We start from the raw sequence: 24,328 nt of genomic DNA, 5'->3' as shown, positions 1-24,328 counted from the left end.
GTGATGTTGAGCATATTTTCATGTGTCCGTTGCCCATCTGGATGTCTTTTTTGGAGAGATGTCTGTTCATGTCTTCTGCCCATTTTTAACTGGATTATTTGGCTTTTGGGTGTTGAGTTGTAGCAGTTCTTTATGTATTTGGATACTAATCCTTTACCAGGTATGTCATTTGCAAATGTCTTCTCCCATTCAGTAGGTTGTCTTTTATGTTTTGTTGATTGTTTCCTTTGCTGTGTAGAAGCTTTTTATTTTGATAAGAGTTCCAGTAGTTTATTTTTGGTTTTATTTCCCCTGAGATAGAATTTTAAAAAGGGAAAAGAGGCTTTTTTGAAATGCAGACTGCTAAAAGGGCTGTTATACCCAGACTAGCACCTCTGATAAGAAGCCAGTATGTTCCAAAAACTGCACCTTGGAGAAAACTCGGATTCTTTCTCTATGTCTTTTCTACCCCCATCTTCTCTGGGACCTGTGAGCCATTCTTTGAAATATAAACTTAAAGAAGTTTCTCATCAGAAAAACAAAACAGAGTGTTTGGAAATCAGGCCTATAATGTTCTCACCACATATATTAGTAAAAATAAAAGCTATAAGATTTTTGTTTGTATGTTTGTGTATCTATCTGTCTTGCTAAAATTAGTTTGTAAAAGAGCTCTATTTGGTTTGAAGGCAAGCGCTTGTAAGGATTGGGCATTCTAAAACTCTTAGAAACTAACCCAAATGTTTTTCAAGTTCACATGATCTGAAAAAATATTCTGTATTGAAGCTAATTTAAGGTTGTTGGTTTAAAATAGACATGTTTTTAACATTACCAGCATTAAAATTAAAAATTTTATTCTGTTTGGGTTTACTTAGAGTCAGATAAGTTGATGTTATCTCTGTTACCAAATGTTTAAAAAAATAATCACCATTACTTGGGAGGATGACTGACTTTGCCATCTCTTGAAGTTTTTATGGGTAACTTAAGCATACTTGTTAAGAACAAGTAAATTGAATAGATGTAAGTAAGAAAAAAAATTTTAGGTGAATTTTTTTTTTAAGATTTTATTTATTAATTTGACAGAAACAGCCAGCAAGAGAGGGAACACAAGCCAGCGAGAGAGGGAACACAAGCAGGGGAAGAAGCAGGCTTCCAGCGGAGGAGCCTGATGTGGGGCTTGATCCCAGACGCTGGGATCACGCCCTGAGCCAAAGGCAGACGCTTAACGACTGTGCCACTCAGGCGCCCCTTTAGGTGAACTTTTTAAATAGTTTCCCCTAGATCTTTTTGGTAACCTTGAAGCTTTGAAGTTTTGCTACGTTTAAGTGCTAAATTATGTTGAATTCATTGAATGTCTAGGTCATTTCCAAATAAGACAAAACAAACATTAATTACTAAACATAAGTTTATCTACTTTTGGTTTCCTTATTACAGAGAAACTAAAAATCAATTTGGGTCTGTTAGTAAACATGTTTTGTGCTTTATTAAAAGATTATACTATGAAGAAACTCATGTTCCTAGAAATTATAAAATGCATTCATAAATGCGCCAATGTAAAAATTGCTGATGTACCAGGCAATTCATAATTGCTTCCTACTTAGTTTTCCCTAGAAATTAAGTTTTCTGAGGGTGAGGAATTCTAATATATGGTATTAAATGTACTAGAAATAAGAGAAACAACTCTGTATGCAAGGAGAGTAAGATGTTTTTGGTAAGAAAAAGTATGAGATATAAAAAATACATTTTTTTTGAGGGAAAAGAAAACAATTTTGTTCTAAAGTGAGCCTAATTATTTGAAGAGGGAAAACTTAGGACAAAATCTGAGTGTAAAACAGTTGTAGAAGGTTCCTAGCAAAGGGGCCTTTGGAAAGGAATTTTATTTGTATTGATTACTGTCTAAGATTAAATTTATTTAAGAATGAGTTTTATCAAAAGTACACTGGTACAAAATTAGAATTTTTTTCTCTCTGTTAAAAGGAAAAGATTTTCTTAGGTTATTGATTTACTTTTTATAAGAGTTTGTTAAAGTTTTTCTTTATCTTTCATGTAATCTGCCTGGAAACACAAAGATTCTATGTTTTGTCTGTTGGGTCTTTACCAAAAAAGCCTGAGCCTTCTTGCTCACAACTATATAACCTTCTGTACTTGCTTTTGAAATCTTTCATCACTATGGTTAAATATAGGTAAGTATTGTTTCGGAATGATCTGTAAGCCTATTTAATCAACTGTTCAAACCTTTTGATATTTTTTGAGAAACTTGTCAAAGTCTAAAATGAAATCTTTTAATCACACTCTTAAGTGAAATATTCCAGAGGCCCGATGGAACATTTCAAAAGTTTTGTTCTCCTTATACAAACAGAGGTATATTACACTAATTAGGCTTATTATGTTCAATTACATGGGAAGCATTGTCAATAAGTGATATTAAACCCTCTTAAATTATATTTGTGTAGTTATTAAAATAAGTGTTTAAAAAGTGTTACGTGTCACAGAAAACCAAAGTTACTTGTCCACTGCCTTATCATTCATTCTAATCAGCTGTTTCACCGTGGCCATTTTTAAGTCTTTTATCATTTACAGACACATATACTTCTACTCAGATGCTTTCACAAAAGCTTCCCTGCATATGTGTTTCATCTTCAGTGAGACTCCTGGAAGGAACTCTGAGTACGTTTCTTTTGATGACCTTGATTATAAAACTGAACTGGGTAAGAATTTCCGGGAACTAGTGGAAACTAAACTAGATTCAAGCAGAAAAGAATAACATGGGACTGAGTGAACTGAAGAGGATGATTATAATTTCTATGATCTTTCTGTTGGAACCATTAATGATTTTTTAAAATATTTTGTTTTCAGATTTAAGGGAAAGTTTTTCTCTTATACTATGACTTACAACAATTTGATAAATATTTTGATTTGTTCACAAAGGTACATTTTATCTTTTTTTCCCTAGCTTGATCTTTCCAGAACTCCTAAACTTTCAGTGAGTATTCTTACAATTTCATAACAGTTTTCTATTTGCATAAGTTCAGTAAAAATTTGTTCTCCTTGTAACAGGACACAACTGGAAACACTGATTATATTACCATGGTTTTCACTGGAATGTTGTATTTGAGGGAGACATGCATAGACTCATGCCCACTCAGCTTTAAGGTTGACTTTATTGGAACCAATAAAGCTCCTTGGAGAAACAGCCTGATACCTTGCTTACAGGGTTCCAAGAAGCCTTACTAGGTGAGTAAACATGGTCACTTCATTGTGGGTGCAAGAACTTCAGGATATTTGGGGGAACCTCAAGAAGAGAGGAATTAACCCAAAACCATAGATATTACAGGCGAAGTCTCATGCAAGTATTTGGGTTGGCTTCTGGCCTTCAGAGGCTGTTAAAAGTTCAGTCAGGAGATTCCTTACAAAAAGTTCAAGCAAGGCAGATTTAAAAGAGCCTTTATGATCAATCACTATTTTTGCTGTACTTATGTAAATAATCAGGCCAAGTTTATTGAAACTAGATTTATTTTGTAAACAAATTAGCCTTAATCTGGCTATCTTTGGTAAAAATAAGGGTGATTATAGAGAGAAAAATTTTGTTTCACTAACACACTTGTGTGGATATTAGATTCTAACGCAGTTATTATAAACTGGACTAGATCCTGATTTCTTTTCCTCCAATGCCTGGCTCACCAAGTGAACATTTTCAATTTTTTTGCCATCCTTTTGACTTGGAATCATTGAGAACTAAAACTGACCTTTTTCCTGAAGCCCTGCAAACTGGATATGAACAACGTGGTGTAAACTTAAGAGAAATCACCACAACAGCTCATTTATAGACAATCTTCATGCCTGTCGTTCTATGGGCCACTCAAAATCACCAGAAATACTCGAAGTACAAAGAAAATCTGTCAGATCGCCACCACCACCCCTAAGTTGCTCTAAGCCTGCCTCTAGAAATCCACTCGACCAGCTACCTTCAGTACTCAGAAACTGGTTGATAATTTGATCCAGTCCTTAACCATTGTTCTTTCTTTTATTTCCACAGAAATGCCTCTTATTATCTGATTATTTGAACCACAGGCTTAACTTTGAGAAGACACCTACAGCACTGTGTCCTGAAATGAGTTTAACTGAATTGACCTATTGTCAGACTGAGAGATTCAACAAGAAGGAACAATCTACCACCTCGGTTTGTAATGTGTGAAATTTCCAGGAAAGCTTCAGTGGAGGGGCTGTAGAGGCCAAGGGCAGGCCACCCCAGAATGTCCCCTTTGGCATATTGATTATTTTAAATAAAAGTTACTTAGATTACACAAGAGGGACACTCAGATCCTCCTCTGTCTTCCTGAAAGCAGGAAATAAATCTCCCATGTGAAAAGGTACGCTTTCCGTACCACAGGGTAGAGATACTGTTACCAGAGATAGGAAATTTAGAGCTAAAAAGGCTGCACAGACATCCTGGTTACTTGTTATTAACTTATTAATTACCTCAGTCCAGATTCGGTTTAGAATTCCCTACTAACTGAGGCTCCCAAAGTTAAGTTTTCTTTGTCCTGCCAATTCCTTATAGATTTATACTCTGTTATAAAGTATAAAAACTGCCTACCTTGGTCATTTCTTTAGGTCTCAACTGCATTATTGGGCCTGTTTTTTTTCTGTTAATCTGTCTCATGTCAATTAGTCTTAGGCCAGCTGGAAGAACCTTGATGGGCAGAATAAAATTTGAATTCCTCCCCTACAAATGATATGAATTTTGAGAGGCGAATGATGGCCGTGTTTCCTGGATCACTTCTTCCTGCCTTGGGGAGGTACTCTACTGAATTTGATTATGGTATATTTTGTGTTTACTTTTATAAATTAATTTAGGCCAACACTGGGTGCAAATTGTTGTTAGAAATGAAAATTGTACATATTTGATAGAATTTCAGTTACATCACTATTCCGTTTGCAGACACTTGGCTTTATCTGTGAAACACTATATTTTTATTCATAAAATTTGAATTAAGCAATATTAAGAGTTAATGGTTTAGCACAAATTTTGCATATGTATACAAATCTCTACAAACACATTGAACACATTTTATATAGAAATGTAAACATTTATTTAAAAGTAGATATCAAAAAAGAATACTTGCTTGAAATGATAAAAAATAGTAAAGTTCCTTCTAAATTGATAACATTTATTGAGATATATTATCTTTTTTACATCCTAGGTAGAAGGAATTTAGCAACAGAAAATGGTTTGCTGTGCTACGTTCAATGTAATGAGGAATACAGAGGTGAGACCATCAATTTTTGTTTTGTTTTGCTAAACACTTATTGATCCAATTATAGCATATACTGAGTGGTTTTTACATTTTAGGGCTGAACCCTTGAGCATGGAGGGAACTGTTTAGCACTGAGCAGGGTTTAGTGTATGCCTATGGTCCCAGAATTAAATAAACCAAACCAACTGAAAAACAGAAACCCCAGCATCTTTTAATTTTTGAGCATTGTAATTGCGGGCTTTCTCAAATATTAGGCTACCTTATACCTTACCTATTTTATCAGAGTAATTATTTAAGCTATTAAGTATGTCACTTTGTTTCAAATTTGGTATAAGCAGGTCCTTTTTTCTTTTCAGAAATTATTAAGCTCTGTTGGTACCACAGCAGAACCTTCTTCAGTTCCAGAGGCTTCTTCTGGCGTTGGTAGCTCTTGACAGTGGTACTTCACTTTAAGTGGTTTACCAGGGTACCAGACCAAGTGTATACGACAGGGAATGATTTCCTAGAAAATAAATAAGAGTTCTATAATATTATGATCTGCAGCAATCTCCGGTGAGCGCAGTTCTGTGCTGTACGAGTGCGGCCGTACTGACTCCGGCCCCGGCCCTCCACCTTGTTCACGTCCGTGCAGTGACCTCCCTCGGGAGCACCTTCCAGGCCCCTCGGAGGTAATGTGTGCCCTGCCCCGAATGCAGGAAGGCTTGTTTTGATCGTCCCCAAAGTTTTGGTAACTAGGAGAGATCCCCCAACCCCATCCAGGTGGTGCCTGAGGTCTGTTAAAATAGCAAACCCCTGACCTCACCACAATGGCCTCTGCACATCCCCTTGTTCTATCAAATCTGTGGATGAACAGTCTGGACTTTGCAGAGAAGAGCTGTGTGGTGCCTCGATCCCTGCCTGCTGACCCCCCGTGGCCATATGTTACCCCGAATCAAACTCTATGTAAACCGTGGAGCTGCCAGCTTCGCTGTTTGGTCTCCAGGTGGCTTCTCAGTTTGGATGATACTTTAGTGCCCCTCCTCTACCTTGTAACGTACGTACAGTTTTGTTTTACCTGTGTCGAGAATTCATGGAGTAGAACCGTATAATCAAAATCAATTGCATCATCATTTGTTTTCTAGAGAAATAAAAAAAGAGTGTAATGAATAGGGTAGATTTATATTAGCTCAGAGTTTGTCATTAGAAATTCCTGTTTGGATGAGCACCTCGAAGCTCCTGCTGCCTCTTCAGTTTGTGCCTCAGCTCTTCTAGAAGCAGCCCGCATTGAGATGTGAAAGTCATGGAGTCGCACTGCTCTGCCACCGAGTTAGATGAAAATCTAGTTGAGTATCTATCACTTTTGCTCTCTAATAAGTATGGTTTTGATAGAGGCTAAGTTCTACGGGAATAGGGAGACTCTTTCGACGGCCTGTGGAATCTAGATCTTGTCTATGCACCTCCATCTGCTAGGTTACCCTGATATGCCAAACGACAGGACAAGGGGTAGCGCAACTGGTATCTCTAAAATGTTACGTGGACCAGGTTCTGTGCGAAATACTTTATTCATGTTGTCATGTAATTCTCTGTCTTACAAGAGTATGTATCATGAGCCTGGTTTTGAGGTTACAGCTCATAAGTGAAAAACCGGAATTTGAACCCAGATGCACTGACTCTCCCACCCATGTTCTTTATGTGCTGCTCCAAGACCAGAACCCTAGATATTTATAGGTAGGCAGGCAGACTATTTACTGTGTATTTCTATAGTTTAAAAATTGGCTTTCTTGTAAACTTGTGTTTTTTCAGGACAATGCCATCTGTTTTTGAAAGTAGCATTTCTGGAGGAAATCATAGCAGTCTCTAGATTTTAGGCAAAAAAAGAGAAAAGCCTGAAACAAATGATGGGTTTCCAACTCCATTAGATAAACTACTTTGCTAATTACACAGAGTGTTACATATTTTTTAATACAAAAATTGGGGTTACTAGAATGTTTGTAAACCCTGTACCATTTAATGAAGACCTTCCTCCGTAACATTATTAAACCTTTCCATTTTTGTTTTCATAGATGGCTCCCCCTTCGGGAGGAAGCACCCTTACGCCAGTCCAAAAAGCAGAGCTTGTTAAACTGCAGCAGGGACACTGCACACCCCGGCCCGGCAGAGCGTCCCCGGCTTGTGCTGACCTCACCAAGCCAGGCTCTGCCAAGAAGTAGTTATTTTTAATGTTATTCAGAAATAATCTCCTTGGCTTCTGTTCAAATTATCACAAATGCCAAATCCTTATAATCCAAATTAATGATTTACTGTTACATTTTCCAGTATTTCAGCACTTTAATCATCCTAGAGACAGACTAGAAGTGTTTTGTTTGTTCCCTTTTATTACTCATGATCCCCACCAGAATCTGTGTGGTTTCAGTAGAGAGTAAGTAGACTTAAATTATTAATATATACTATCCAAAGTAGACTTCCTAGTCGAATAAATAAGGTCGGTAAGAAGGCTTCTATAATGCATCCTTGGCCAGTGGGGGCCTCCAGGTAGGGTAAGGCCTCGGGCTGATTGCTGCAGGATAATTTGGGGTGCTGACAGTGTCTGGTTTGGACTCATAAGACTCGAAACAGTGCTCAGTTTTACTTTTCTCAATTCAGGCTAAGGGTGTGAGGAAAGTCCTCATCTGTTTCTGTTTTTGTTTTTTCTTCCCTAGCCAGCAAATATCTCCCTTGCCCTCGGTACAGTCCTCATGGCATTAGGAATGGCATCTGTCCTCAGTTCTAAAGTGATAATCGTGCCAATCAGATGGCACAATTACTTTATATCTGCATTTAAGTCTTGTTACCCCACTCTTCTCTCAGGCCTTGTTCATTGGAGCTCTGAGTTTGTAAGCCTGCCCTTCCTTACACTACTGCGTCAAAGGGGACTTTCACCCTGAGTGTAAAGAAAGTAGTTCCCACCCAAAAAGCTTTTGGAAAAACAATAATCTCTCCGGTCCTGAGCCACCTTGGGCCACAGAGCACCTGCAGTCCCTTCCTACTCCTGTACTGTCTTGGCTTTATCAGCCCCACCATCCTGTGTCTAGTCCCCTAGAACAGTATATAGATCTGATCTCAGTGACTTCTGAAACATGGTTTCTTGGTTTGCTTGTTGCTGGGTTACTACTTTTGCTGAAAGATCATGTGAATCCTTAGTGGCTACATAATAGCAGAATCTGGAAATCTATGTGGATATTTTTTTTTAAGGAAACTCAATGTGTATCAACTTTGAAACCAAATTTACCAGTTGCTTCAGTGATTTAGATTTATGTTAATTTCAAGATCTTCAATAAATTTGTTAATCCTCATTTAATAGGCCCTAAGAGATGAAGAGATTTGCCTTGGGCAGCCCAGCAAGCCAGCTGCATATTCAATTATTATTTACCTAAAACCCAAACCTCACAGGGTAAAAAAAAAAAAGCTGAAGTTTCTACTAAGTGACCATTCTCCCTCTGCATTTTTGTTTTCTTAACTCTACAATTACTTTTATCCCAATTTTCCCACTTGTAGGTTGGGTGAATGATATTGATGGATAGATGAGAGGCATCAAAGACTGGCTAGAACAAGACAGAAATAGAGCTGCTGTATTTGGACCACACTATGGTCTGGTGGTTGTTGGTTTGGTAATGTGTCGTGTACAACCGCAAATGAAAAGAAAGTACTGGCAGTAAGAGATCCTAAGGAGTGGGAAGAAGGCACCATAGGACGATCCCAAGCTCATCTCATCAGTGGACACACTGAAGCAACAACCGCATGGATTGCAACTAACTCTGAAGACAACCCGAAGACTGGCAGAGCTCTTCCGCCGCTGGTTGTGGAGAGAAGGCCGCATCAAAACAGGTGGAGACACAGTGGGACACCAAACCCCTGACATGACAACAAACAGGAGGGATATCACAAGCACAGAAGAGTGAGAGAATCAAACCTCACACCAGACACCCCTGACCCTGGGGACCCACCCTGGAAAGAAGAGTCCCCATAATATTTAGCTATGAAATCAGTGGGGCTTAGCTCTGGGAGAGATGGACGGTATAGGAAATGAAGCCCTTCAAGAGCCAGGGCACTAAATAATAAGGCCCAAGACAGCACAGAAGGAGCACTTTGCAAAGCACCTGGGGTATATGTGAAGGGGCTTTACTGACTAATTTTAGGACATGTGACAAAGGGACAGGGATCTACAGATTTCTCCAGGAACAAAAGTGGTGATTCCTGCTCTTTTCTTGCCCTCCCCAGCCTAGATAACCCGATGCTTATGGGAGCTATGTATTAGACAGATGTGATGTCTAATACTGTCCATCTACCTTGCTCTAGGACCCTGTGCCCACCCCGGAGTTCCCTTGCAGCCCTACCACACCCAGCAGGCAGCACTGGTAAGAACTGGTGCCCCTCCTAAGCCACTCCTGCCCTGGGGAGAGGAGACAGAGATAACCCTACAAACTAGCATGCCCACAGTTCTTGGGGCTGGGCCTCTTAGCTGGCTATGCAGGGAGAAAAGCCCTGTACTTTGGGGTACCCACAGCTTTTGCAATGGCTAACTGCATCCAGCCACAGTGAGGGCCAGCCCTGCTCACCAGTGATCCCACAGCTGCCGTAGACAGGACCCTCAACACCATGGAGAGCAAACCCTGCCCCGTGTGCCTGCAACAGGTGCACTGAGAGCGAGCCCCAACCGGTGGCATGCCCACAGCATTCACAGCTTATCAAAAACAGGAGGGTACATGCAGCCCACACAGGGGACATCTTTGGAGCACCCAGTTCTGAAGACTAGGGTGGGGCGATTGTCCCCTGTGGGGACACCACAGGACTGCTTCTACACAAGGCCACTAATTTCAAGACCAGAAGACTTAGACAAAATGAGGAGACAGAGGAATATATCCCAAATGTAAGAATAAGACAGAATCACCGAACAAAAGAGAGATCAAAGTAACGGCCATAAAGAAACTCACTATACCTACAAAAAGGGCATGAACTCAGAACTTCAACAGAAGGACAGAAAATATAAGAACCGGTCAGAGAGGAAGAATGCAATACCTGAAATGAAAAATACACTAAAGGGAAATAGCAGCAGAACAGATCAGTGACCTGGGAGACAGGGTAATGGACAGCACCCAAGCTGAACAGCAAAAAGAAAGAATAAAAAGAGAGTAGGTTAAGAGACCTTTGTGACCTCATCAGGCGTAATAACATTCTCATTATAGGGATCCCAGAAGAAGAAGAGAGGAAAAAGGGGGCAGAAAACTTACGAAAACCTCTCTAACCTGAGGAAACAGATATCCAAGTCTAGAAATCACAGAAAGCCCCAAACAAGGTGAACAAAGAATGTCCACACCAAGACACATAACTACAATGCCTAAAGTAATGATAAAGAGAATTTTTAAGGCAGCAAGAGAAAACAAATAGTTAAACACAAGGAAAACCCCATTAGGCTGTCAGCTAATATTTCAGCAGAAACTTCAAAGACCGGAAGATGGTATGATGCATCAAAGTGCTGAAAGGAAAAAAAACCTATAACCAAGAATACCTGACAAAGTCATCATTCAGAACTGAAGGAGAGGAAGAGTTTTCCAAACAAAAATTAAAGGATTTTATTACCACTAGCCAGCCTTACAAAAAATGTTAAAGGGAATTCTTTAAAAAGAAAAGGCCATAAGTAGAAGAAAATGATAAAAGGAAAATTTCACTGGTAAAAAGACAACTAGTAAAGGTAGTAGATTAGTCACTAATAAAGCCAGTATGGAAGTTAAAATGCAAAAGTAGTAAATTGAATTTTATCTACAAAAGTTAGTCAAGAGATACTAAAAAATATGCAAAATAAGAGTAAAAACTTAGTGCTTTTAGAATGTGTTCAAACTTAAGTGACCATCAACATAGATTGCTATACACATAGGATGTTTTACATGAATACCATGGCAACCACAAATCAAAAACCTGTAACAGATAAAATATAAAGTGAAAGCAATTCAAGAATATACTAAAGAAAGCCATTAAGTCACAGGGAAGAAAGCAAGAGAAGGAAGAAACCCAGAGAACTGCAAAAATAACCAGAAAAATTAACAAAATAGCAATAAGTATATGCCTATCAATAATTACTTTAAATATAAATGCTCTAAAGGCTCCAGTAAAAAGACAGAGGGTGACTAAATGGATAAAAATGAAGACCCATCTGTATGCTGCCTACAAGAGACTCGCTTCACACCTAAAGACACAAGCAGATTGAAATGGAAGGAATGGAAAAAGATAGCGCTTGCAAATGGAAGTAACAAAAAAGCCAGGGCAGCAATACTTAGACAAAATAGACTTTAAAACAAAGACTGTAGCAAGAGACAAAGAAGGGTGTTACATAATAAATCAATTTCACAAGAGCATAGATAACTAATATAGGAGCACGTAAAAACATGAAGCAATAATTAGCAGACATAAAGGGAGAAACATGAACAGTAGGGAACTCTAACAGCCCACTTACATCAATGAATATATCAGACAAAATCAATTAAGGAAACAGAGGTTTTGATCAACATATTAGACCAGATGGACTTAAATTTGTTGAGACTTGTGGCCTAAAATGTGGTCTGTCCTGGAGAATGTTTCATGTATACTTGAAAAATGTGTATTCTGCTGTTTTTGGATAGAATATTCTGTGTATACAGCAGACAAAGCTCAAAGTCATTAGAAGGAAATAAAGATTAGACAGAAAAGATGAAGCCAAGACCTGGTTCTTTGAAAAGATAAAATTCATAAACCTTTAGCCAGACTCTAGAAATGAAAGAGGAGAAATAATGATACCACAGAAATACAAAGGTTTATTAGAGAATACTAAGAAAAATGAAATGCCAACAAATTGGACTACCTAAGAGAAATAAGAACAAATTCCTAGAAAAATACAATCTTCTAAAACTGAATCAGAAAGAAAATCAGAAAAGACTGATTACTAGTAACAAAATTCTATCAGTTAAAAAAAAAAAAATCTCCTCACAAGCAAAAGTCCAGGACCAGAAGACTTCACAGATGAATTCTACGGAACATTTGAAGAAGAGTTAATGTCAGTTCTTCTCAACCTATTACAAAAAATAGAAGGGGAAGGAAAACTAGCAAATTCATCTTAGTCCAGAATTATCCTGATGCCTTAACCAGACAAAGACACTACAAGAAAAGAAAACTATAGGCCAATATTCCTGACGAAGATAGATGTAAAAATACTCAACAAAATATTAGCCAACTGAATTTAACAGTAATCTTAAAGGATTATTCATCACAATCAAGTGGGATTTACTCCAGGGATGCAAGGGTGATTCAATATTTGCAAATCAGTCAAAGTGATACATTAACAAGAGGAAGGATAAAAATCATATGATAATTTCAATAGATGCAGAGAAGATATTTAGCAAATTCAATATCCGGTCATGATAAAAACTCTCAACAAAGCAGGCTTAAGCAGGAACATATCTCAACATAATAAAGGCCACATATGAAAAACCGACAGCTAACATCATACTGAATATTGAAAAACTCTAAAGTTTTTCTTTAAGATCAGGAACAATAAGATCAGGAACAAGACAAGGATATGCAGTGTCACCACTTTTATTCAACACAAAGTCACATGAAGTCCTAGCTGCACCAATCAGAGAAGAAAAAAAAGGCATCCAACTTGGTAAACAGGAAGTAAAACTTTTGATATTTTCAGATAACATGATACTCTATATAATAAACCCTAAAGACTCCACCAAAAAACTACTAGAACTTATAAATGACTTCCGTAAATTTCCAGGACACAAAATTAAAATACAGAAATCTGTTGCATTTCTATACACTAATAATTAGCAGAAAGCAAAATTAAGAAAACAATTCCATTCACAATTGCACTAAAAGAATGAAGTAACTAGGAATTGATTTAAACAAGGAGGTTAAAGATGTATACTCTGAAATGTACAGGACATTGATGAAAGAAGTTGAAGATAACACAAATGGAAAGGTATATCATCCTCATGAATATTGGAAGAAAGAGTATCATTAAAATGTCCCTACCACCCAAAACAATCTACAAATTCAGTGCAATCCCTATGAAAATACCAACAGTATTTTTCACAGAAGTAGAACAAATAATCTTAAATTTTGTTTGGAACCACAAAGGACCCCAAATAGCCAAAGCAGTCTTGAGAAAGAACAAAGTTGGAAGTATCCCAATTCCAGATTTCAAGATATACTACTAAGCTATAGTAATCAAAACAGTATGATAACTAGCACAAATACAGACACCTACATCAGTGGAATACGAAAAAGAACCCAGAAATAAACCCACACTTAAATATAGTCAATCTACAACAAAGATAGCAAGAATATACAATGGGGAAAAGATAGTCTCTTCAAAAAATGGTGCTGCGAAAACTGAACAGCTACATGCAAAAGAATGAAACCTGGGTTTTTTTTTCTTTTACAGCATAAACAAAAATAAACTCAAAATGGATTAAAGAGCCAAAAATGTGAGACATGAAACCATAAAACTACTAAAAGAAAACATAACCATCAACAATATGAAAAGGCAACTTACTGAATGGGAGATGATATTTCTAAATGATTTATCCAGTAAGGGGTTGATATTTAAATATGTAAAGAACTCATTCAATTCAACACCAAAAGAACAACAACAAGACCAAAGAAGCCTCCAACAATCCAGTTTAAAAAATGGGCAGAGGACATGAATAGATGTTTTGCAGATAAGACCTACAGATGGCCAAAGGACACATGAAAAGATGGTCAATATCACAAATCATCAGGGAAATGCAAATCAAAACCACAATGAGCTCTCACCTAGCACCTGTCAGAATGGCTAGTATCAAAATGACAACGTGTTGGCGAATACGTAGAGAAAAGGGAATCCTTGCACACTATTGGGGGGAATGTAATTTGGTGAAACCACTGTGGAAAATAGTATGGAAGTTCCTCAAAAATTAAAAATAGAAATACCATAGGATCCAATAATTCCACAATTAGGTATTTATCTAAAGAATATGAAAACATTAATTTGAAAAGATAAATGTACCCCTATATTCATTACAGCATTATTTACAATAGCAAAGCTATGGATACAACCTAAGTATCCATCTATAGATAAATGGATAATGAAGATGTGGTATAACGAAAATGTGGTATATATATAACAGGAAGTTTTACCCAGCCATAAAAAAAGAATGCAATGGCCATTTGTAACAACATGGATGAGTCTAGAAGAGTACTATTGTAAGTCAGGCAGAGAAGGACCTATACCATATGATTTCACTTATATATGGAATGTAAAAAACACAACAAAAAAGACTCATAAGAACAGAGAACACCGTGCTCACTGCTAGCGGGGAGAAGGTGGAGGGGATGAGGAAATAGGTGAAAAGGATCAAGAGGTACAACCTTCCAGTTATAAAATAAATAAGTCACAGACATGGAAATTACAGCACAGGCAATAGAATCAATAATATTAAATAATGTATCGTGAAGTTGTGACTCTACTTACGGTGATGAGCACTAATGTACAGACGTGCTGAATCACTATACTGTTTACCTGAAACTAATACGACATGGTATGTCAACTGTACTTGAACAAGTAAATAAATCAATAAAAGTGTTTGAAAAAAATCCATCTCTTTCCTCTGTTGTGTCTGTATTGCTATATTCTTACTGTTTTTTTCTCAGATTCATTACAATTAGTTCTAAATTACCTTGACATCATTTTCTACAGTGTAAACCAAGTCTCCCCTAAACTTTCACTTAAAGTCTCTTGTAAATATAATCATCTTGGTAGATAAAAGAGAGCCAGAAAGAGGTAGAGAAACTTCTATGTGGCATCTTGACTTGAAATATAACAGTAATCAATTAGATGATAGTTTCTATTAAAAGCATTCTATAAAGGGAAAGAAATGTGATGATTTTGGTAACTAATTAAAAAAAAACGATTTCTCATCTGTTTTACAAGTGGTTTTTGAACAACACATCAAACTTACTGGCATTAATAATGCTTACTTGACATGGCGCGAGGGTCCAATATGGCAACTCGGGGAGACCCTGGACTCACCTCCGCGGACACACTGAGGCCACACCTACATATAGAACGATTCCTCTTAAAGAACTCAGCTGACTGAACGGCTTCTGAACAACAAAGGATGAAGGGGTCACATAAAGAATGCCAGGAAAGATGGAGACATAGTAGCCTTGGGAACTCTAGTCAAGGCTGCAAAGTGCAGTGAGGAGGGATGATACCACAGAAAAAAAAGCCATGGTTTAAAAGGGCAACTAGAATTTAAAGAAACTAGCTCTTGAGTGTCTTCCAAACAGGAGGGAACCCATGGAACATTCTCTGGGGTTGGAGAGGTTGGTGAGAGGTATTTATGCTCCCCCTCCACCGTGACAGTGCAGATGGGAGTACAGTCCAGCACCCTAGTTGGCTGCGCCATTCCAATCCCAGCTGCCCAGTAGACAGGAAAAAAGCCATGGATTAAGAAAACAACTAGCGTATGAAGGAAAGAGCCCTAGAGGAGCTGCGGGAATGCTCTCCAGGGTCAGAGGGGCTGGCACACACCAACGTTTACAACCCCCCCCCCACTTCAGCCTTGATGGTGTGAATCAGAGCAGGGTGCAGGAACCCTGGCCAGCTGACTGCCTTACTGAGCCCAGGGCTCCTGGCCACATAACCCCCAGCTGTCTCCCCAAAAAGACTCCCCTCAACAGCCTGAGCTCCAGCCATCCCACCAGGGTGGCCCCAGTATAGCACACACCAGAATGCCCCAGGACAGCACCCACTACAGCTCCAGCCGTATCACCAATGTGTCAGAGGAGCAAAACACCCTGGAACATGCCAGGGCTGCTCCTGCTTCAGCTCCAGATGACTTATCAGGGCAGCCCTTGCATGGAACACCACAGGACACCCTGGCATGTGCCCCATCTTGGCTCTAGCCATCCAGCCAGAGCACTCCCTTGCATGTAGCGCCCTGGGGCACCTTGGCCCACACCTGCCTCAACTTCAGCTGCCCTGCCTGGGTGCCCTATGCTGAGCACCCTGGGACCACCCCTGCCTTGTACCCACTTCAGCTATAGCTGTCCTGCCAGGATGCCTTCTATGCAGAAAGCCACTGCCCCCCCCCCATTTGTCCCCACTTCAGCTTCAGGTGACCTGCCAGGGTACCCTCTGTGAGGAGTGCTCAGGGACCCCCAGCTTGCACCCACTTTAGTTTTAGCTGTCCTGCCAGGGTGCCCTCTCTGCAAAGAACCCTGGGACCACCCTAACCCATGCCCACTTCAGCTTCAGCCATCACCAGGACAGCCTCAGCACAAAGTGCCTCATGACCCCTAGCCCATGCCAGCCACAGTTCCAGCTGGCCAGCCAAAGTCACCAGGTACACAGTCTACACAGGGGATGACCATATACAAGACTATCCCTTCAAGTTTAGGAGAAGTAGCTGTTCTAATTCACAGAAACAGACACACAAAAGTCAAGCTAAATGGGAAGACAGAGGAATATACTCCAAATGAAAGAACAAGATAAAACATCAGAAAAAGGACCAGATGAAATGGAGACAAGCATTCTCTCTGATAGAGTTCAACGTAATGATCATAAAGATGCTTGCCAGACTGAAGAGTGAATGAACTTCGTGAGATCTTCAACAAATAGAAAATATAAAAATAGAACCAATCATAGTTGAAGAAAACAATAACTGAAATTAAAAATACACTAGAGAGAATCAACATTACATTAGCAGATGCAGAAGAATGGATTGGTGATCTGGAAGACACAGAAATGGAAAGCTACTAAGCCAAACAGCAAAAAGAAAAAAAAGAATGAAAAAATCAGGATAGGTTAAGGGACCTCTGGGACAACATCAAGTATACTAACATAAGCTTTATAGGGATTCAAAAAAAAGAAGAGAGAGAATGGGGCAGAAAACTTATTTAAAGAAATAGCAGGTGAAAACTTCACTAATCTGGGGAAGGAAATGGACATGTAGCTCCAGGAAGGACAGAAAGACCCAAACAGGGTGAAGCCAAGGAGGTACACCAAGACAATTAAAATACCAAAGATTAAAGAGAGAGAATCTTAAAAGCAGCAGGAGAAAAGGAACTAGTTATGTCCAAAGGAAATCCCATAAGGCTTCAGCAGAAAATCTGCAGGCCAGAAGGGAGTGGGATGATATATTCAAAGTCCTGGAGAAAATACCTACAACCAAGACTACTCTATCTGGCAAGGTCATCAATCAGAATCAAAGGAGAAATAAACAGTCTTCCAAACAAAAGTTAAAGGAGTTTTCCGCCACTACACTGGCCTTACAAGAAATTCTAAAGGGACTTCCTTAAGTGGAAAAGAAAAGGTCATAAGTAAAAAAGAAAAGAAGAAAAAAAGAGAAAATGTCATGAGTAGAAGAAAAATATGAAAGGAAATATTTCATGATCAAAAGCAAACTTACAATAAAGTTAGTAGACCAATCACATATAACACTAGTATGAAGGTTAAAAGAGAAACAGATCAATTACATCAAAAAAATTAGTTAAGGGACTCATAAAGTAAGATGTAAATTAAAATTTTGGGGGGAATAAGCATATAGTACTTTTAGAATGTGTGTGAACTTAAGTGACCATTAGCTAAATATAGACTGCTGTATATTTAGAATATTATATATGAACTACATGGTAACCATATATGAAAAACCCGTAGTAGATAACAAAAAAATAAAAAGGAATCCAAGTATAACAGTAAAGGAAGTCATCACAAAGGGAGAAAAAGAAAAAGGAACAGAGAACAAATATAAAACAACCAGTAAGCAATTAAGAAAATTGCAGTAAGTACATACCAATCAATAATAGCTTTAAATGTAAATGGTCTAATTGCTCAATCAAAAGACACAGGATGAATAAACAGATAAAAAAAAAAAAAGACCCATCTATATGTTGCCTACAAGAGACTCAATTCAGACCTAAAGACGCATAGAGACTGAAAGAGAAGGGATCCAAAAAAGATACACCATGCAAATGGAAGTAACAAAAAAGCCAGGGTAGCAATTCTTTTTATCAGACAAAATAGACTTTAAAACAAAGGCTGTATAGCAGGAGATAAAAATGGGCACAACAAAATGATAAAGGGATCTATCCTATGAGAGGAGATAACAATTATAAATACCTATGCAACCAAGATAGGAACACTTAAATACATTAAACAAGTATTAACACACAAAGGGAGAATCTGACACATATTAAGACATAAGGGTAGAAATACAATAATAGTTGGCCTGAGACAACATAGAATCCACAGTTTAAAAAGTCCTTGGGGCATACGTGAAAAACATTCATTTACTAATCCAAGAACATGTCTTGGAGGAATAGGGATCTTCAGGAGATTTCTCTAGAAACAAAAGTGCTGATGGGTGCCATTTCTCTTCCTCTCCCCCAGCCTGGACAGTTGGACACTTGTGGGAGCCAGTGATAACACTCTCCATCGATCTTGCTAGCGCTACAGGCCCTTTCCCGTCCAACACACCTGCTGGTGCAGGTGTCCCTCCAAAGCAGGGCCTGCCCAAACACACCCTGCAAGCAACCCTGAGCGGGGGCTGGTACCACTCCGAAGTGACTCCTGCCTTGGAAGGGTGGTGAGATAACCCCCCACACCTGCAAGCCCACAGTTCCTGCAGCCAGTCCTTTTTGTTGCCTTCCCAGGGATCAAAACTTGCCATGAGGGGTATGCCGCAGGTGTGACAGAGAAGCAGACTGCAGACACCTAGTCTGACTGCTGGCCCCATTCATCAGTATGCCTGTGGCGGCCTCAGAGAAGCCTCTCAACAGTACAGGAACCAAACTGTCCATACCAGTCAAGGCGGGACATTGTAGCTGGCTGGACTGAAGGCAAATGGGGCTCAGCCACGACACATAGCCCTCACAGGGAACACTCCTGGAGTGCCTGATTCTGGCGACCAAGAGGGATTGCACCACAGGGCACCAACCAACTTCTACCCACGACCACTACTTTCAAAACTAGGAGATGTAGCTCACCTCCCTTCTACACAGAAATAAGCACAGAGAGACAATGAGGGGACAGAAAAATACACCCCAAGAGAAAGAATAACACAACCAAGGGAAAAAAAAACTAAATAAAACAGAGATAAGTAATAAGCCTGAAAAAGAATTTAAAGTAATAGTCATAAAGATAATCACTGTTCTTGAGAAAAGACTGGATGAACTCTGAAAACTTCAACAAAGAATATAAAAAGAAAAAAGAAAAAAAGAACCAGTCAGAGATGAAGAATTCAATGACAAAAAAATAGACTAGTGGGAATCAACAGCAGATTAGAGCATGCAGCTGAATGGATCAGCATTCTGGAAGACAGGATAATGGAAAGCAAACAAGCAAAACAACAAAAAGAATAGTGAAAAATGAGACTAGGTTAAGGGAACTAAGCAATATCATTGAGCATACTATGCATTACAGGGATCCCGGAAGGAGAAGACAGGATGAAAAGGGCAAAACAGCTTATTTGAAGAAATAATAGCTGAAAATTCCCTAGTCTAGGGAAGGAACTACATCGAGGTAGAGGAAGCAGGGAGCACACTTCATAAGATGAATCTAAGGCGGTCCCCACCAAGACACATCACTGCAATAGCAAACAGGAATGATAAAGAGAGAATTTTAAAAACAGCAAGAGAAAAGAAAACAGTTACATTCAAGAGAAACCCCATAAAGGTTCTCTGCTGATTTTTCAGCACAAACTTTGTGAGCCAGAAGGCAGTGGCATGATATATTCAAAGCGCTGAAAGGAAAAAAGTCTGCTACCAAGAATACTCTACCCAGCAATATTGTTCAGAATAGGAGAGAGAGAATTTCCCAAACAGAAGTCAAAGGAGTTCATGACCACTACACTAGCCTTACAAAAAAAATGATAAAGAGAAAGAAAAGGCCATGACTTTTGAAAATTATGAAAGGAAAAAAATTTACAGGTAAAAATATACAGAGTAAAGGTATTAGATTAATTACTTGAAAAGCCAGTATGGAGGTTAAAACACAAACATAGTAAAATCCATTATATCTGCAAAAGTTAGTTGAGGGATACACAAAAATATGTAAAATATGACCTTAAGTACATAAAATGTGAAGAGGGGAGAAAAAAATTAGTCCTGTGTTTGAACTTAAATGACCATGAATTTAATACTGACTGAGAAACACAGAGGATATTATATGTGAACCAATAGTAACCACAAATCAAAACCTCTCGTGGATACACAACAAATAAACAGAAAGGAATCCAAGTCAACACTAAAGAAAGCCATCAAACCAGAAAGTAAGCGAACGAGCACAGAATAAAGGGAGAAGAAGTACAAACACAACCAGACAACAAACAACAAATGGCAATAAGTACATACTTAATAATTACCTTAAATGGGGGAGGGGGGTGGGGCAATGGGATAGACCGGTGGTGGGTAGTAAGGAGGGCACGTATTGCATGGTGCACTGGGTGTTATACGCAACTAATGAATCATCGAACTTTACATCGAAAACCGGGAATGTACTGTATGGTGACTAACATAATATAATAAAAAATCATTAATTAAAAAAATAATAATAATTACCTTAAATGTAAGTGGACTAAATGTTCCACTCAAAAGATACTGGTTGACTGAATGGATTAAAAAAAAAAAAAGACCCATCTGTATCCTAAAAAAGACTCACTTCAGACCTAAAGACACATAGAGACTGAATGTGAAGGGATGGAAAAACATTTCCAATTCAAATGGAAGCAAAAAAAATAAAATAACAGCAATACCTATATCAGACAAAAAAAGACTAAGACAAAGACTGTAGTAAGAGACAAAGAAGGGCACTATATAATGATAAAGAGATTGATCCCATAAGAGTAGATAAAAATTGTAAATATCTCTGCATCCAACACAGGAGCACCCAAATAACACAAAGCAAATATTAACAGACATAAAGGGAGAAATGGATAGCGATAAAATAATAGTAGAGGACTTTAACAGCTCAACCACATCAAAGAATAGTTCGTAAAGACAGAAAATCAACAAGGAAACAGTGGCTTCGAGCAACACATTAGACCAGATGGATCTAACAGATATGTACAGAACATTCCATCCAAAAAGAGCAGAAAACACATTCTTTTCAAGTGAGCATGGAACATTCTCCAGGTCAGAACACGTTAGGCCACAAGACAAATGTCAATAAATTAAGAAGATTGAAATCATGCTAATTATCTTTTCTAACCACAATGGTATGAAATTAGAAATCAATTATAAGAAAAAAATACTGGAAAGAACCCACAAACATAGGGAGGCTAAACAATATGCCCCTAAAAAAACCAGAGTCAATAAAGAAATCAAAAGGAAATAAAAATATATGGAGACAATTGAAAATGAAAACACAATAGTCCAAAATCTTTGGGACACAGCAATAGCAGTTCGAAGAGAGAAATTTATAGGCCTACCTTAAGAAATAAGAAAAATCTTGGGACTTCTGGAAAAGATGGCAAACTAGAAGGATCCTTAGCTCATCTCATCCCACAGATACAGCTAGATAACACCCATACTAGTGTAAATAACCCAGAAAATGACACAAATACTGGCAGAAGAGACTTTCCACAGCTAAATGTGGAGAACAGGCTACACTGAAGAGGGGAGAAAAGGCGGAGATGAGGTGGGGAGTCAGACAGACTCACTGGACTGTCCATGAGGAGGTGTGCAGTGGACACAGAGAGAGGAGCAGATCTCCACAGATCCCCACAGGGCACGGGGGACCCCAGGTATGGGGGGACCCTCACAAGGAAGAAATCACAGCAAGAGAGCTAAATGAAATGGAGATAAGTAATATGCCTCATAGAGAATTTAAAGTAATGGTCATAAAGATACTCACTGGACTTGAGAAAAGAGTGGAGGACCTCAGTAAGACCCTCAACAAAAAGACAGGAAACATAAAAAATAACCAATCAGAGAGGAAGAACTCAATAACTGATATTAAGAATATGCTAGATAGAATAAATAGTAGATGAGAGGAAGTAGAAAGAATCAGCCCTGGAGGACAGAGTAATGGAAAGCAATCAAGCCTAAGAGGAGAGACGAAAAAAAAATAAATGAAAATAGACTTAGGGAACTCAGTGACACCATCAAGCATAATAACATTTGCTTTATAGGGATCCTAGAAGAAGAAGAAGAGAGAGAAAAGGGGGCAGAAAATTTATTTCAAGAAATAATAGCTGAAAACTTCCCTAAATCTGTGGAAGGAAAAAGAAATTCAGATCTAGGAGGCACAGAACCTCCAAGAATAACAACCCAAGGAGGTCCATGCCAAGACATATAGTACTTAAAATGGCAATAAGTAGTAAATAAGAGAATTCTAAAAACAGCGATTAAAAAGAAAATAGTTACATACAAGGGAGACTCCATAAGGGTATCAACTGAGTTTTCAGCACAAACTCTGTAGGTCAGAACAGAGTGGCATGATATATTCCAAGTGCTGAAGGAAGGAAACCTGCAACCAAAAGTACTCTATCCACAGGCACCTGCATGGCACAGTTCGTTGAGCGTCTGATTCTTGGTTTCAGCTCAGGTCATGATCTCAGGGTAGTGAGATCGAGCCCCACCTCAGGTTGCACGCTCAGCTCGGAGTCTGCTTGGGATTCTCTCTCCCTCTGCCTCTCCCCACTGTGCGCTCTCTCTCAAATAAATAAATCTTTAAAAAATATATACTCTATCCAATAAGGCTTTCATTCAGAAGTGAAGGAGAGATAAAGAGCTTCCCAGACAAACAAAAGTAAACGAAATCTATCAGCATTAAACCAACCCTATAGGAAATGTTAAAGGGGACACTTTGTGTGGAAAGCAAAGACCGTAAGTAGGAGTAAGAAAGGTAGGAGGCACAAAAGTGCTAAAATTAAGTATATCTATAAAAATCAGTCAAGGATTCACAAAAAATAAAAGGATGTGAAATGTGACACCTAAAACATGGGGCTGGGGGTAGAGGAGTAAAGAATGGGCTCAAACTTAAGTGGCCATCAACTTAATATAGCCTGCTATATGCATAACATATTATATATAAACCTAACAGTAACCACAAATCAAAAATCAGTAATAGATACCCCAAAAATAAGGAGAAAGGAATCCAAGTATATCACCAAAGAGCAATGAGAGAAGAGAGCAAGAGAAAAAAAAGGAACAGAGACGAAATACAAAAACCATAGAGCAAGTAACAAAACAATAAGTACAGACCTCAATAATCAATAATACTATGAATGTAAACGGAGTAAATAATCAAAAGACATGGGTGATGGGATGAATAAAAAAGCAAGACCGATCTTTATGCTGCCTTTCAAAGGACAAGTTTCAGTCCTTGACACATGTAGACTGAAAGCGAAGATATAGAAAAGTATTTATCATACAAATGGAGAGGAAAAGAAAGCAGGATAGCAATACTTACATTAGACAAGATGGATCTGAGATCAAAGACTAACAGAGACAAAGAAGGACAATATGTAAGCATTAAGGGAACAATCCACAGAACGTTATTAAAACTGTAAATGTTTATGCACCAAACATGGGAGCCCCAAAATACATAAACCAGCTAATAACAAACATAAGGAAGTAATCGACAGTAATACAATAATAGTAGGGGACTTTAACACCTAACTTACATAAAGGGATAGGTAATCCAAACAGACAACCAATAAGGAAACAGTGGCTTTGAATGATTCATTGAACCAGATGGATCTAATACATACATTCAGAGTATTTCATCAAAAACAGAATACACATTCTTTTCAAGTACATATGGAACATTCTCCAGAACAGCTCACATATTTGGCCACAAAACAAGTCTCAACAAATTCAAAAAGATCAAGGCCATAACATACATCTTTTTTGACCACAATGCTATGAAACTAGATATCGACCATAAGAAAACTCTGGAAAGAGCACAAGTACATGGAGGTTAAAGAACACGCTCCTAAACAATGAATGGGTCAACCAGGAAACCAAAGAGGAAATTAAAAAAAAAATACATGGAGACAAATGACAATGAAAACACAATAGTCCAGTATCTTTGGGATGCAGCAAAAGCTGTTCAA

The 24,328-nt window shown here is 38.5% G+C and overlaps 1 protein-coding gene and 1 long non-coding RNA gene across 2 annotated transcripts in view; one reads left to right on the top strand and one right to left on the bottom strand.

Annotated features, from left to right (window-relative positions):
* The first annotated feature begins 1,201 nt into the window (after nt 1-1,201).
* On the top strand, nt 1,202-4,788 carry LOC121104217. Its single transcript, XR_005836512.1, has 3 exons — nt 1,202-3,210; nt 4,013-4,156; nt 4,649-4,788. It is a non-coding gene; the product is annotated as an uncharacterized LOC121104217 (long non-coding RNA).
* Nucleotides 4,789-4,973: 185 nt separating this feature from the next.
* The window catches only part of RARRES1 (retinoic acid receptor responder 1), a 50,666-nt gene continuing 31,311 nt past the window's right edge, over nt 4,974-24,328 (bottom strand). Inside the window, exons 5-6 of the mRNA XM_040636634.1 lie at nt 6,289-6,351; nt 4,974-5,736 (exon numbers count right to left, since the gene is read on the bottom strand). Of these exons, the coding sequence (XP_040492568.1) occupies nt 5,587-5,736; nt 6,289-6,351 (213 nt within the window). The 3' untranslated portion in view covers nt 4,974-5,586. The remainder of the gene's footprint in view (nt 5,737-6,288; nt 6,352-24,328) is intronic.

Source organism: Ursus maritimus, unplaced genomic scaffold (genome assembly GCF_017311325.1).
Source record: "Ursus maritimus isolate PB19 unplaced genomic scaffold, ASM1731132v1 scaffold_20, whole genome shotgun sequence".
NCBI classification, from domain to species: Eukaryota; Metazoa; Chordata; class Mammalia; order Carnivora; family Ursidae; genus Ursus; species Ursus maritimus.
This window is presented reverse-complemented; position numbering and strand designations above follow the sequence as displayed.